Below are 14,914 nucleotides of genomic sequence, written 5' to 3'. Positions count from 1 at the left end.
TTTTTATGAATAGTTGAACTAAAATAGTTACAGTAAAATGTAGTTAAGTTATAAAGTACACACTACATGTAGTATGTCAATGTGTGTGTGTGTGTGTGTGTGTGTGTGTGTGTGTGTGTGTGTGTGTGTGTGTGTGTGTGTGCAGGGGCGGCAGGTTCCTATAAGCCACCGTATTAGCATTTGAATACCTGTTCTGTGAACACCGTAAAGGTGTGTGCCTACGTGACAAAATGACCAGGGGGAGGGGATCTTCAGCCTTAATCTCAGTGGGTGCTATTTGCCTTATTCTTTTTTCAGTGGGTGCCCAAGCCCTCAGGCACTCCCAAAGTTGACGCCGTTGTGTGTGTGTGTGTGTCTGTGTGTGCACGCGCGCGTGCGCACTCGCTGCGTGTGTGAGGCGGGGCCTACGGTGCGGTGGGCGGGGTCGGCTCTCCATCACGACAACCTCCGGATGGATGACTTCGGCAACAACGGAAGAGTGTGTGAGATTTTACCGAACGCGGACAGCAAGAAGTGCAGGCTGTGTAGAAGACGTACTGGTCACTCACTCACTGGGCTGCTGTTGTTTAAAGTGCCTCGCCTACCTACCAGGCTACCACCACCACGGCTCCGTTCGTTTACACACGTGAGAGAAGACTGGCATGTGAGAAACAAGTCTGCTTCTTATGCGAAGGACTAAATAGACATACTGGTGGAAGAAGGAAGGGAGCGACCTGTCAGAAGGAGCAGGAAAAGATCGTTCCTCCACGGAGATGGAGCGGCTGTGCGGACCAAAGCTCCCGTTCTGGGTATGTATTACTGGGCGGGTTGTCACTCACAGTCACGTCTTCTTGTGGTGGATGTGGATGTGATGTGACCAACTCCTCCGTGCATCTCCCACTCATCATGACACTCGTAAAACTCAAGATGAAGTGATGAACAGCTTCTTTTAACGATCTAGTCACTAGTTATTTTTTTCCCTCGTTCCATGTCGTCGTCCCTTTTCCGATTCTGTACAGTTATCACCTGGCAACGTTTTGGCATTTATTTTTATCTAGCCAGCTATTAATTCCGTGAAAAAACGTACTTGTCTTCCAAACTGATATACCGGTACTGCTTGTTTTGAGATAGTAGATGTAAACAACTCTCTTTTTATTCGTAACAAGTTTGTCCTGCAGGACCATAAGGCAGGTAGGCTATTGTAGTGCCTGTTGCAGGCTTGCAGCTAATGTGAGGTCAGGTATGCCAGCTGATTTTAATCGACTTTGAAATGCTTTTGTGTGTGAAACAAGTCGAGCGCTGTGTGTCCACATTTTGTATTAACTAATAGTACTTAGTCGTCACGTCAGGACTTAGCTTAATCAAATGAAGCCATTCTGCAGAGACCACCGCCGACAGGACCCTCTGTGTTTAGACTAGGGTTGGGTTGGGCTCTCTTGTGTTTATGTCCACCTAGCCCGTCTCCGGACCCCGGATGCCATCTGATTTCCCCTGACTTAGCCCTGTGCTGCGGTGTGGGTGTCACGCTGACATATTCCAAACGAAGCATATGAACGCTATAGGAGACAACGAACCATCTGACCCCCCCCGCGAACGGCTCAGAAGCCGTTAAGTATTTTTAATGTTTGTACGACCGTTTTGGCAGCTCTGAAATTCTCTCTTGTTGACATCCCATTGTACCGCCTCTCGGCATCTCGGTTGGCTATCAGCGCCTCCCTACGCGCCTCGTAGGCGCAGCTAGCCAACCGAGATGTCAACAAGGAGGGACCGAAGAGAGAATTTCAGAGCTGGCAAAACGGTCGTACAAACATTAAAAATACTTAACGGCTTCTGAGCCGTTCGCGGGGGGGGTCAGATGGTTCGTTGTCTCCTATAGCGTTCATATGCTTCGTTTGGAATATGTCAGCGTGACACCCACACCGCAGCACAGGGCTAAGTCAGGGGAAATCAGATGGCATCCCATGTCGCTTGAGGCCGGTGAGAAGGAACCCTACATAAAGTCATCAAAATGTCAGAAACTTTAACGTAGGGTTCCGAAAGGAGCTAATGTCCACCTGACTTTTCCAACTTCCTGGATATCCCAATGATGTCTCGTGGCTTAAGTTAAGAGTAGACTAGACTCAGGAGTTCAATCTAAAGCTGTTGTGTTGTTGCTCATGTCCTAGTTCAGTGGTAGTGAATACAGGAAAGGTGGGCAAATACTTCAGGACGGTGCTGCCTACACTCTCCCTGGTGCCCACTCTTCTCCCCCCAAACCCAAAGTGTTAAGTGCTCACACATTTCCCTTTCCGGGTGCCCACAGTTCCCTAGTGCCCACTCTTCCTAGGTGCCCAGTTTGAGTTTTCACTATAGTGCCCAGAATGATTTGGTGTCCTCCACCTTTCCTGTTTACCCATCATGGCATGTTTAGTTTTCAGTTAGATCAGGACCCTCCCTGACAAGTTTGACAACTCCACCCTGGTCTATAATAATCTAAGATCTGACCCCAACTCACTTTGATTGCATTGTCTGTAGAAAGGCTGTTGATCACAATTCATTGAATATTCAGCAGCCCCACCAGCTGATTCTCAGAGCTGTATGTCAGCAAACTAATTGGACAATTATTTAAATGCTCTCTTTAACATTTTTCAAGCTTACAGTAGGTAGGTACATTGTTTTAAGCCAAGAGAGAGAGAGAGAGAGAGAGAGAGAGACACAGACATACACTATAAGAACAATACAAGAACCAAAACCGAAAATGTGAAAGTCACTGTGATGACTGGAAATCAAAACAGTGATGACTCATCATTATTTAGACTGTTACTTCTACTAGTGACGTAGCCTTCAGCTTTCGATCTCATTCATTATCACCAAGGCCACGACTTGCAGCCACATGTGGCTGCACTTTACAGTTCATATGGACCCTCCCGGGTCCATTTGGTTTCATTTTACGCTCGCAAGAGTTACATTATTGTTAAACATCTGCATTACTTCATTTTCAAGAAGTCAACACAATTCAACATTTGCCTGCCATCAGAAACGATACATATCAAAGAAAGCAAGTTACTGTGCGAGGAAAGGAAGAAGCCGGTAGGCTTATTTGGAATCCTTTCCTTAACCCATTTTGGGTGAGAACCCCTTTTGGTGTTAGCATTATGTTATGCTTTAGCTATTGAAAAATAGCAGATCTACAAGGTCATAGCGCGCCACCGAGTGGCGCACTACGAGCTTGTAGGTCTGCTATTTTTGAAAAATCGAAGAACAACTGACATAGAAACGTAGCTTTTTCAGAAAACTGTCAGGATGTAGAAGACATTTTTAGAATCTGATCTCAGGTCAAAATGGGTTTGGAAGAGGTAATTAAATAACAGATTAAAAGTTCAATAAGAATAATAAAAAAAAACTAAAAAAAGAACGAATTTGTAAAGATTACACATCAGAACTAAATCATAAGGAAATTAGATATGGTTTGTGTCGGTGAGTAAGTTAGTGATGCATAGAGACCAGATAGCTCCACAATGGAGCTCACTCAGAGGCAATAAATATATGAACAACACTACAACATGAAATATATCTATATAATAAGTAAACAAAATCACCTAATTTGACTTCATTCAGAAGTCAGATTTGTGGTAAATTGAGATAAAACATGGAAGTACAGTACATTCAAAAAAGAGGAAATGTGTTTAATTTCCCCACAATGGAGTGTTTACTTTCTAGCCTCGCTTGGCCAGGGCCATTTTCTTTCCTTGCCCTGGCAGATTTGTCTGGTTTTCCAGGCTATTTACTTTCATACCCCAAAGACTGCTAAGCTCACAAAAATTCAGGAAATGAGAGTTGTGAAACTCCTGATTGCAGCAAGGCCGATCACATTTCTGTAAAAGACTTGGTATATACTGTATGACTGAGACCACCAGTAACATCAAGGCTATTGATGTCATCTCAGGCTGTGAGTCATGACCATAAAACCTTTGATTCTGTGAAAAACTTTAAATGAAAAACGCTAAACAAAGGGTAATTATTAGTATATCATATAATTAAATATTATTTTTCACAGAATCAAAGGTTTTATGAATGAATTGGAGAGTTTTCAGTTGGTCCAGAAAACCATGCCCACTGCGATGCTCTATATTATACCGCATGCCTGTTTTTTTGTGTCACTTGTCACTTATCTTCCTAAACATACTGAGGCAACATTTTTCAAACCCATTTAGGCCTGAGGCCGATTCTAAAAACGCCTCTAATTCCTGACCTAAGTTTTCAGATTTTTATTTTACATTTTTTAATACTGTACATAATGTACAGAACCCCAAAAGGAGTTCCCGCCCAGAATGGGTAAAGAAGAATTACACCTGTCACATGACCCATCACCAACATGTTAGCTGCCCTCTTGCGGCATGACAAACGAATACATAAACAAGTCTATACCCCCCCTCGTTCTCCCCACAAAAACAAAAACAGCAACACCTATTTTGGCTCCAACATCTGTGACCCGTGAATCTCACACTTTGTGTAGCTCTGAGCACTTCCTCTGGTTTTTTTATTGGGTGTTTGTGGTTGGTCTAGATTTATAATGGGCAAATTCCTAAAAATCATAACCATATCCATCAATGCACCAAATGAGTGCATCATCGTTTTCAGAATTGAAGGTTATAGAATCAATAATGGTGACAGAAACACAATTTTAAAATCTGCAGCATTTCCCCTCAAGCAAGATGTTGAACTGAACTCCAGTGTAAAAATAAATGATACAAAATAAAATCACAGAAGAGCATACTGACGGCACATGACAGTTCAAAGGACAACCTAAAGCCACATCACAGTCAAAAATATGGCCAACAGCAGTTCCTCACCCCCCGCAGACAGCCTTAACAGTAGTCTGTCTCCCACAACCCAAAAGCTGTGGGTCTTTTAACAGGGACCAGATGGCAGCCATGCTGCTGCCCAAGTAGTCTCGGGAAGCCCCTGAGCACATCATGACAAAAGACCAGAGAAATACAAAAGCCCAGAGAAATATGTCACCCATGCTCCCACTCTGTCTGCGCTACGCTACGCCGCTACATACTGTATACTGTACTGTTCATTGACTTTGTTTGACTTTTGCCGTCATTGCTGATAAGCAATCAAGTTCCTTTCATCAGAACGAGAAACTGGGACAGTTGTAGCTCGTAACACAGCATTTTGCTCCACGTCTGGGACTGGGTCAATGGTATCGGCTGTCACGCTAGCCCCACTGTTAGCCAACGGAGATGATCCTCCTGTCTTCTTGGAACGGTTTTTAGACATTGTGACCGCCAACAGATTCAAGAATAGTGGACCTCTTTTAACCCATTTAGGCCTGATGTCGAAATTAAAAAAAAACGTTTGCAATGTTTATTATCATAATTGGAATCATAATCTAAACCTTTGTTTGTGAATAACCCCGGTAGAAAAAGTTTAGACTCAGACTGTTGCCACTAGCATCAAGTCATTAAGGTATAGGCCTATGTTATTCTGTCCTGTGTGTGGGCAATTACCCATAATTATTATTATTACATAATTATTACCCATATTAAGACACTACTACGTATACCAATCATCTTTGACAGATCACTGCTTCAAAGAGCGTTTTTATTCTTTATTTTTATTTTTTTTACTATTCACTATTTTATTTGTTATTAGAGAAAGTAAAAGATGAGGGTTATTTTTTATTTTCATTTGCTGCTTTCTTTCGTTTTAACGATATTAGCTATTTTTGACAGTGGGCGTGGGCATTCGAACAAGTGGCAAAATTTGTATTGTTTTTCCCCACTGTGATTTCTTTGTTATTTGCTAGTGTACAGTAAACTGACAGGACGTGAGAGAGATGGGGAGTCCGAGTGACACACATTTGAACCCCAAAACCGTTATAGTTGAAGGCGCGCTTTACTCAGCGAGTCAAGTTGAGTCTCTAGCTGATTGGTTCAGATTCTTGCAGATCAATGGAAAAAGGGGAATATCCGCACTCTCTTAATAAAGTCACATTTGAACCCGCAACACGCTGGTAGGCTCAATTAGCAGCCTAATGAGCCTATGGGCTCCATTTTCGTCACCGCTAAACCCCGTATCCCTAAACTTCTTTGCCCTTTTTTTTCCTTTTTTTTTTTTACCATTTTGAAAAACATTTTGAATAGTTCAACTAGCCAATCTACATTGACACATTGTGAGCTTGTAGACTGGCCATTTTAACTATTCAAAAATGTTTAGCAAAATAGTAAAAAAAAAAAAAGGGCAAAGAGGTTTTGGGATAAGGGGTTTAGGGATAAGGGGTTTAGCGGTGACGAAAATGGAGCCCTAAGTGTCCGGACGTCCACGCCAGCCTTCCGGGCCTCTTTTTTTACTATTAAGTTTAATGTGATGACTGACATTGTAAAATCAACCCAACTGTTTAAAACATTAGTAGGCTATGTGGTTACAGTGGAGCCACGTTTAGTGTAAAACGGATCTCCTGTGCTGTGAGTGCACTCCCCCATATCTGGACTCTGTCCAAATGAATGAAATTAATCATTAATGTTAATATTAATGAGTTGGTCCATTGCCACTCCTTACCAGACTCCACCCTAGAACAGGTGTGAGGTGTTTGTTCAAGTGTTTCCCTTTTGTTCAGAACTGGCGCTTGGTGGCTTTCAAAAATGCATGGAGTACTTATGCCTGACCTGTCAATAACATACCATGCTTACAACCTAGAATATTTGTACTGACAACAGACATCAAAATAAGTGTTATATGTGTGTACTGTGTATCACACATACTCGTCTTTTAGAACGTCTGGACTACTAGAACTACCCTGTATGACACAAGAGAACTGCTTAGCAGCTGTCGCATTGATTGTCAGTACAGTGGCAGGCGGCAGCCTGCTTTGTGAGTTTTCTCCAGTTTGAAAACTCAGCTGTTGTTTTAATATCACATTTATTGAGTGCTATAGTAACTTAACCCATTTTGGGCGGGAACCCCTTTTACTAGCTTTTAGTGTTTTAAACATTATGTTATAATTTAGCTATTGAAAAATAGCAGATCTACAAGCTCATAGCGCGCCACCGAGTGGCGCGCTACGAGCTTGTAGGTCTGCTATTTTTGAAAAATCGTTAAAATATTTATTTCAGAAAACTGGAGGATTTAGAAGATTTTTTTAAAATTTTGAGGTCAGTCCAAAATGGGTTAACCCCATGTAGAGTAGTAGTAGATAGTTACACTATTGTTAAATACAACATGCTTTTTCTTGCTCATGTAGTGTATTGTATGCATTTTCCATTTGGTAAATGTCTTTGTCCGATGACAACAGTAATAGCTATTTGAGAGAGAAGAATAGAGATGGAGAATGAGGCCAAATGAATGAGGACAAAATGTACAGTATTATCTCTTTCGTCTCTTTCGTGTGGAAACCTCACATGTTCAAAACTGTTACTTTTCAGGATTCAAATTCAAAAACATGTGTAAGAAATAGGGGCTACAAACGTAGCAGAATACCAGATAGCATGTTGCATAATTTGTTTTGTTTGTCTGTAAATCCACATGGGACATTATTCACATACCTTCAGGGTATTAATGGACTAATTACGCTACCGAACACTTTATGCCTGTTACTAGGTTACTAATTCCCACCGTGTTGGCATCAACCCAGATATTGTAAAAGTTGAGATAGATGGCTAACATAACACCAAAAAAGCATCAAGTTAGCTAAAAATAATAAAAATAAATAAATAAACCTTCTCAGGAGGATTCACATCTGGAAATAAAAACGTCTGGGTTTCCGAGGCTAGGAAATAACTGAACACTCCTCCAAAAGGCTTTTCACCATGTAATGTTCAATTCATATCTATATTTCATGAGTTCAACAAGTTCAATGTACAGTAGTATTGGGGAGTGAGTGTGCAATGTGCACTCTGCTGGTGTTTTATTTCCTGATGTATTCTTTCCCATTGTATATAGTACAGTATCTATAGGGCTAGGATTTCTAGCTGGGCACAGGGCCAGATGGAATTGGACCAAAACATGTGCAACTACAGTATGCAATCCTCCCGGGTTTTCTCTTTTCTTTGTTTCACAACCTTCACTCACTGCCACCAACAAAGTCTGAAGACTGAAATTTGATGTGGATGGATTTGCTTAAAAAAAACTTTTGTCCTAATTCCTACATTGAGATAACCTTCTAAAAAGTATACTTAATTTGAGACATAATGTCCACAAGTATGGAGTCAAACTTTATTCACATATACATAATCTACGTTGTGCCTTCAGGGTTGATTGTTGCATAATGGTATAGAATTGGTCTTTGTATAAGCAAGGATTATGTTTCTGAAACTGTATGACTCAAAAGTTGCACAAAGCTAAATCCTACCCTCAGATCCCCATGGTCCTGACTTAGTTGCTAGGTACTACGTACTACTGTAGTAGGCTATGCCAGGGGTTCTCAACGTTTTTGGCCGGGGACCCCCGGAAATGCTTTGGCAATGTCTCGGGACCCCCGCCCTGCCCCCTCCCGACCCCCAATATAAATTGACTGCTACAATAACCTTAATAATAGAGACAATACACCATAAATAAATACTGAAACCAGATATAATCATTAGGAAAGGTGTATGCATGTACTATGTGTACTATATTATATATATATATATATATATTTTTTTTTAAATAATTTGGCGACCCCCCGAGGGGTCGCGACCCACGGGTTGAGAACCCCTGGGCTATGCGACAATCCCTCTGAGTAACAGGATTCATTAGGTGGAAAATGACTTGATTGTGAGTGGTTATAATGGACTAATTAGCTTCAGTTCATCATAATCATCAAAGGGATTAGGCAAAATTATATCAGGGTCACGTTTTTTTAATGGCATTGCAAGGGAATTGTCTAGTTGATTGACATTACTGTAATACAGCTAAGTTCTCGACATTTTTAGTTTCAGGTTTCAGCTCTTAGTGCTTTCGATATCCCTTCATGAGTGAGGAATGAGAGGGGTACATAATGCATTTAGTGGAGAGTGAGACTGCAACTTGAAATTATGGCAATTTCTGGGCCTTTCTAAACATATCTGCTTTCTTTTGACCTTTTTAATGACTTTTCCTTCCCATAGTACGTGGTCTCTGTCAGCTGTTTGCTTGCAAGTGCCATGGCATGAACACTAGTGGCATTAGTGGCAGCGGTGGCCGAACGGTTTACGGAGCAGTCTTGATACCGGAAGGTCGCCAGTTCGTATCCCCGGACCGGCACGTTAAAATTACCACCGCTGAAGTGCCCTTGAGCAAGGCATTGAACCACTACCATGAAATGTTCTATGAGCAGGGCCTGGCTGTAAACAAGTATCTGATGCTTAGTCCAGTTACCCTGGGTAAATATAGTAACTTTGCTTTGCTTTTACTATGCAACCACATAAAATATGTTTTATGTGGTTGCATCCTCCTAAAAGGTTCAAATAGTTAAGTTAGCGTGTGTACATGTATCTTTTTGTCAGTTGCGGGCCATTTATCTAAACACTTGTCTCTGTACACTCAAACATTTATTAGGCTTTCGCTGTGATTAATACCCCAGTTGAAACCACCACGTCCACCTGTATCTTCCATGATAAGATTGTGAGGGATTTAAGCTGGCAATGCATTCCTTAGTGCAAAAAAAAGGGGAAAGTTTAGAGTAGACATGAATTTTTAATTTGTTTTGTAAAATAACTGTACATTGGCACAGTTTTGTAAATTTATTTTATCTATACTTTATTTTCTTGACATTGTCCTAATGTTACCTTTTTAGTAGTACGCTGGAGGAAATACTTTGGTCATTGCACATAATCCATTTTAGAAGCGTTACTTATCAACACTTATGCCCTTTTGTTGGTCATAAATAATGAAAATGGACGATCTACAAGCTCAATAGCTTCCATTTTAGACCGTTTTTGACTTTTTGGACCAGCTCAATGGCCCTGTGGTTAGACTAGTGTCCGCCCTGAGACTGGGAGGTCGGGGTTCGATCCCCAGCCGGGTCATACCAAAGACTCTGAAAAATGGGACCCAGTGCCTTCCTGCTTGGCACTCCGCATCAAGGGTTGGATTGGGGGTAAGTCCCTGCGACATACTAGCGTCATGTCCAGGGGGTGTACTTGTACATCAAGCTGCCTCACGCTACAGAAACAGGAGATAGGCTCCTGCCCTATGGGCCTCAACATTTTCAAAACTGGCCACAGTAAAGCACTAACACTGGAAAATTGTCTGAATATCCTTGCATATATTTTCATCCGTAGTCTTGTTAGTTACCAGCATCAAACTTGATAAAAAAAGATCAGGGTTAAAGGGTTTTCAGATGTGGCATTTTTCTCATTAGGCCAACCCTCAAGTTGCGTGCTGCACAAATTAATTAAAAAAAGAGATCTAGATTCAGACACCTATGCGATCTCATTTCTGAATTTGAGCAAGAATCGCACAGCAGATTGCTGTCTAATTCATTTTAGTTACTCTTACTCTTATGAGAGATTTTAAGAGAGGTTTAAGTCAAGCACTTTGATGTTGTCTGATTAAAGCCACAGTAGTTGGCTCCAGGTGCCACATTTTTAATCTACGTAATGTTCAGCAACTACAGACTAAAGACAATAGTGTTTAGTCTGTCAGTAGTCACAATAGTGATAGTGATAGTGATATAAACTGTATTTTTCTTACTGTTTTTACTCTTGCCAATACTAACAACTTTTGCATTATGATTACCCTCTTGTATTGAATTTGGATTGATGCCAACAGTTTAATTTCGTTGTACACTTGTGTCCAATGACAAAATAAAATCCATCCATCCATCCATCCATCCAATAGATATTTTCATGGGAAAAAAAGAGAATTGTCTTTGTGTGAGAATTGTGATCTCAATTCTTGTGGAGGAAAATATCGAGATTCACATTTGTGCAAGAAGCGTGCAGCACTATAGGCCGGCGCCCGAGTAGTTACGTGAAGGTTAAATAATGAGAATAGGATACAAATCTTCTCAGATGTCCTACTGTATGTTACAGTATTTATTTCAATCAGATATTTTAACGATCTTTCTAGTAGAAATGTCTTCATTTCCATGTCACTTTATTGCATTATGCGAGGGTTTAATTATTACTCATGACTAGTGCAGCACAATAGGGCCTGTTATCAGGGTACTTAAATAGGGCCTGTTATCAGGGTACTTAAATAGGGCCTGTTATCAGGGTACTTAAATAGGGCCTGTTATCAGGGTACTTAAATAGGGCCTGTTATCAGGGTACTTAAATAGGGCCTGTTATCAGGGTACTTAAATAGGGCCTGTTATCAGGGTACTTAAATAGGGCCTGTTATCAGGGTACTTAAATAGGGCCTGTTATCAGGGTACTTAAATAGGGCCTGTTAACAGGGTACTTAAATAGGGCCTGTTATCAGGGTACTTAAATAGGGCCTGTTATCAGGGTACTTAAAGGCCAGTCTGGTGATGTGTGTACATTGTGTAGAGCTCCATATACTGTATGGATCGCCTGACCTTTCTTTGTCCTTCATCAGCGGGCTACGGCCAAGTCGGCCATTCCCCGTTCGGGGCAGTGACGTCATATTGAATTATTGATCATGTCAGTCATCTCTGTATTTGGGCAAAAACAGACAACATAATTGGGCGTAAATTGGACAGACAGACAGACAGGCCAGAAATCTATAGATGCATTTATAGATGGATATTAACTGTGGATGTATGTGCCTGCCTGTAATTGCCTTTTGTTTTTGAAAGAATGCTGAAATTTGTTTCAGAGAGTGCAATTTGTATTTTATTTTTTATGTTTTACAGATCCATTTTATTATTATTTGGTTCTTGGCTACTTGCACTGTACTGTACTGTACAGTACAAGTCACTGTTCTCCCCCACTCTCTTCAGGATGTGCATTGTGACTACTAATGTACATACTGTATATTGGAGCCTTTTGGCCATTTGCGTAATTCCATTATCTTGGATTGCCAGGCTTAATTTGGAGGAATGGAGGCTCCAGCCCCAGGCTTCCCCCAAGCCTAAAAGGGAAAATACAATAACATTATGTCTGGGGTAATTGTAAATGCTTACCGGTATTACATGTTCTGTCCAGTCATAGACGGACCCAGTGTGTATCCATTTTCGCTTATTTTATTTGGGTGGAAACCACAGACAAATGAGTATCAGTGTATCACAAAAATGGGAGAAAAAAAAATAGAATCTCAATTAGAATCAAATTAGCCCATGCCCTGAGAGTAATCTGAAAAGAACAAGGTTGTAGCCCCACCCCCAAATCTGAGGATACATGGGATGGTGTTACGATATCTTGACGTCAATAGACATGATACTGTAACACAGGGTTCCCCAATAGGGGGGGGGGGGTCCCAGATATAAATGGCATTAAATGGGGGTCAGTAGCCTATGCATGTCAAACTGGGCATCCTTTTCAGATGGGGTCTCGACCTCGCAGACTCGGCCCCCCAGCCTGGTACCCTAGTCAAAATATGGCCCTTGAGGAAAATTAATTGGGGAACCCTGCAACAGCTGGCCCAACCACCATAGCACTAGACCATACTATAGTATACACACACACACACATGCAACAAACAAAAAAAAGCTTACTATATTGCTCACATTCCCCCCCGAACACACACACACACACTGCCATACATTTCCACATACGCCCATGCCCATCCTGTGTGTGTGTGTGTGTGTGTGTGTGTGTGTGTGTGTGTGTGTGTGTGTGTGTGTGTGTGTGTGTGTGTGTGTGTGTGTGTGTGTGTGTGTGTGTGTGTGTGTGTGTGTGTGTGTGTGTGTGTGTGTGTGTGTGTGTGTGTGTGTGTGTGTGTGTGTGTGTGTGTGTGTGTGTGTGTGTGTGTGTGTGTGTGTGGGGTATGACAGATATCTACAAGGTAGCAGCTGTGTTTATCTTCTGTCAGTGGGTGGGCCTATAATACAGTATAACTGTTTGTCCATGGAAACACATTTAACGCTGCCTTATAGTCACAGCAAAATGTATTAATTTGCACATTAAGACATGAGATTGTGTGACGCGTTTTGAGCTTGTAGATCGATTGTAGATTTCCTCTATTTTTGAAACTCAAGCTACATGAAACATTTTCAACGTGTAAATAAATAATTACGATGATGTTATAATTGTGACAAGGCCGTGTTATCAGGACTATGGTGGTCCAGCAGTCGCTCCATCCTTAAACATCCGGTAGGCCGACGGCACATCTTGGACGGAAGATACAGTTTTTTACTGATGTGAAATGTGATCTCCCAGCAACAGAGGAGGAGCCCTAAAGTAGTGTAATAAAAGATAAAGATAGACAAGCCATCTCTGGTTCTGATTCTGAGATCTAAAGTGTGTCTAGCGTGATCTAGTGCGCGTGTGTGTGTGTGTGTGTGTGTGTGTGAGTGAGTGAACCACTTGAAGTCCATATGGTAACTGGTTGATATGGTCTTTTCTGTTTTTGATCTGCTCTTTTCAGCAAAGTATTCTATTAACACGGTTGAATAAACACACTTATATCCCCAATTGTTTTTTATAATCAATTAAGTCAATTAGTTGATTCATTGTTGCACCTCGTATATGGATTATCTGTGTACGTGTATGGAGGATCATATGGATGATTAGAAAGATGTTAGAGTAACCTTAACCTGCTAACCATGTGTAATAGTTCCAGAAAAGTAGATGAGTGAGTTTTCACATTTGGCAATTTTGTTTCTTTCTCACACTGCACAGTATTATTAAACTGGGTGTGTTACTCACTGCCACACATGGCCGCTTTTCATATTTCATACATTTCATGCAAGTTAAGCGCTTTCATGGTTTACCATTTGTACTAATTTGTAACTTAAGGACACATGGCAATGCTTTATCATGTAGTTCAGTTCAGGTCATTTTTGTTCATTCCAGGGCATTTTCATATATAGCTGCAATAGTTACTTGAAACGTATTGAGGCATTGTTCATTATTAGTTCACATATACTTACTTAAAGAATTTAAAATGGTACAGTTTAATAATAAAGTACAGAAATATGAAACGTATCGAGCATCATGATCGTTCAGGCAGTTCTCCATGCTCTGCTCACCTAATCTCCTTCATTCTCATTCGCTAGCAAGTTACCGGTAATAATAATAATAATACATTTTATTTATAACCCACTTTACATTTGAAGCAAATCTCAAAGTGCTACAACAAGAGAAGAAGACAAAATAAAACAATGCATGAGTAAATAAAAGGACTAAAACTAGCACAATTCATGCATTTCGTGGTATACTGCTAAAAGGTTTAAAAGTACACCGGGCATCTAATGGTCCAACTGGCCAAATGCTCTGTTAAAAAGAAATGTCTTAAGTCCCCTTTTAAAAGCGTCCACGGATTGTGGTGCTCTCAGGTGGTCGGGGAGGGCATTCCACAGCCGAGGAGCAGCTGAACAGAAGGCCCGGTCCCCCATGGTGTGGAGTTTTGCTTTGGTGGTTTTGAGTGTGTTTGAATTTCCAGAGTGGAGGGAGCGGGTGGAGGCTGGGGGTTCAATGAGTTCCTTCAGATAGGAAGGGGCGTTGCTGTGGGTGCACTGATGGGTGAGGAGGCAGACCTTGCATGTACCTGTATACAGGTACATGTATACAGGTACATGCACCCATGGCAGCCTTTTCAAGCAGACTGTTGATTGACTGTTCACTCTTCATACTACTGTACATGCTCAGCACCGTTCCTGCAGCCTGTCTGTGTCATCAAAGTCCCTCCACCTCCCCCAGCCTCCTCCCTGTGACATTTAGTTCATGATGTTGTTGAATGTACAGACAGTCTACAGTATGATTCTGTGTATTGTTTGGTAACTGGTGCCCTTGAAGGGTTCGATGTTATGTTTACGCAATAACTCCGTAAGGCCCAAACCACACAAATGATTCGCCATGCAACCTCTTGCAACCAAACGGTTGCGAGTAGTTGCATGTAGTTGCATGTAGTGCCCAATGGCAGT

General features: G+C 41.3%; 1 protein-coding gene across 5 annotated transcripts in view; it reads left to right on the top strand.

Moving 5' to 3' along the window:
• The first annotated feature begins 541 nt into the window (after positions 1 to 541).
• Positions 542 to 14,914, top strand: part of abcc3 (ATP-binding cassette, sub-family C (CFTR/MRP), member 3) — a 64,843-nt gene continuing 50,470 nt past the window's right edge. For 3 of the 5 annotated variants that reach the window (XR_013788876.1, XM_079493302.1, XM_079493300.1), the window contains exon 1: positions 542 to 788. Coding sequence is in view for 4 of the 5 variants with exons in the window: in XM_079493302.1 (XP_079349428.1) it covers positions 753 to 788 (36 nt within the window). In the remaining variant the exon portion in view is untranslated. The remainder of the gene's footprint in view (positions 789 to 14,914) is intronic. The other 2 variants (XM_079493301.1, XM_079493303.1) reach the window with 2 other exon arrangements.

The sequence above is a fragment of the Electrona antarctica genome, assembly GCF_951216825.1.
Source record: "Electrona antarctica genome assembly, chromosome: 22".
Taxonomy (NCBI): domain Eukaryota; kingdom Metazoa; phylum Chordata; class Actinopteri; order Myctophiformes; family Myctophidae; genus Electrona; species Electrona antarctica.
The sequence above is the reverse complement of the archived record's forward strand: the minus strand, read 5'-3'. Positions and strand labels throughout refer to the sequence as shown.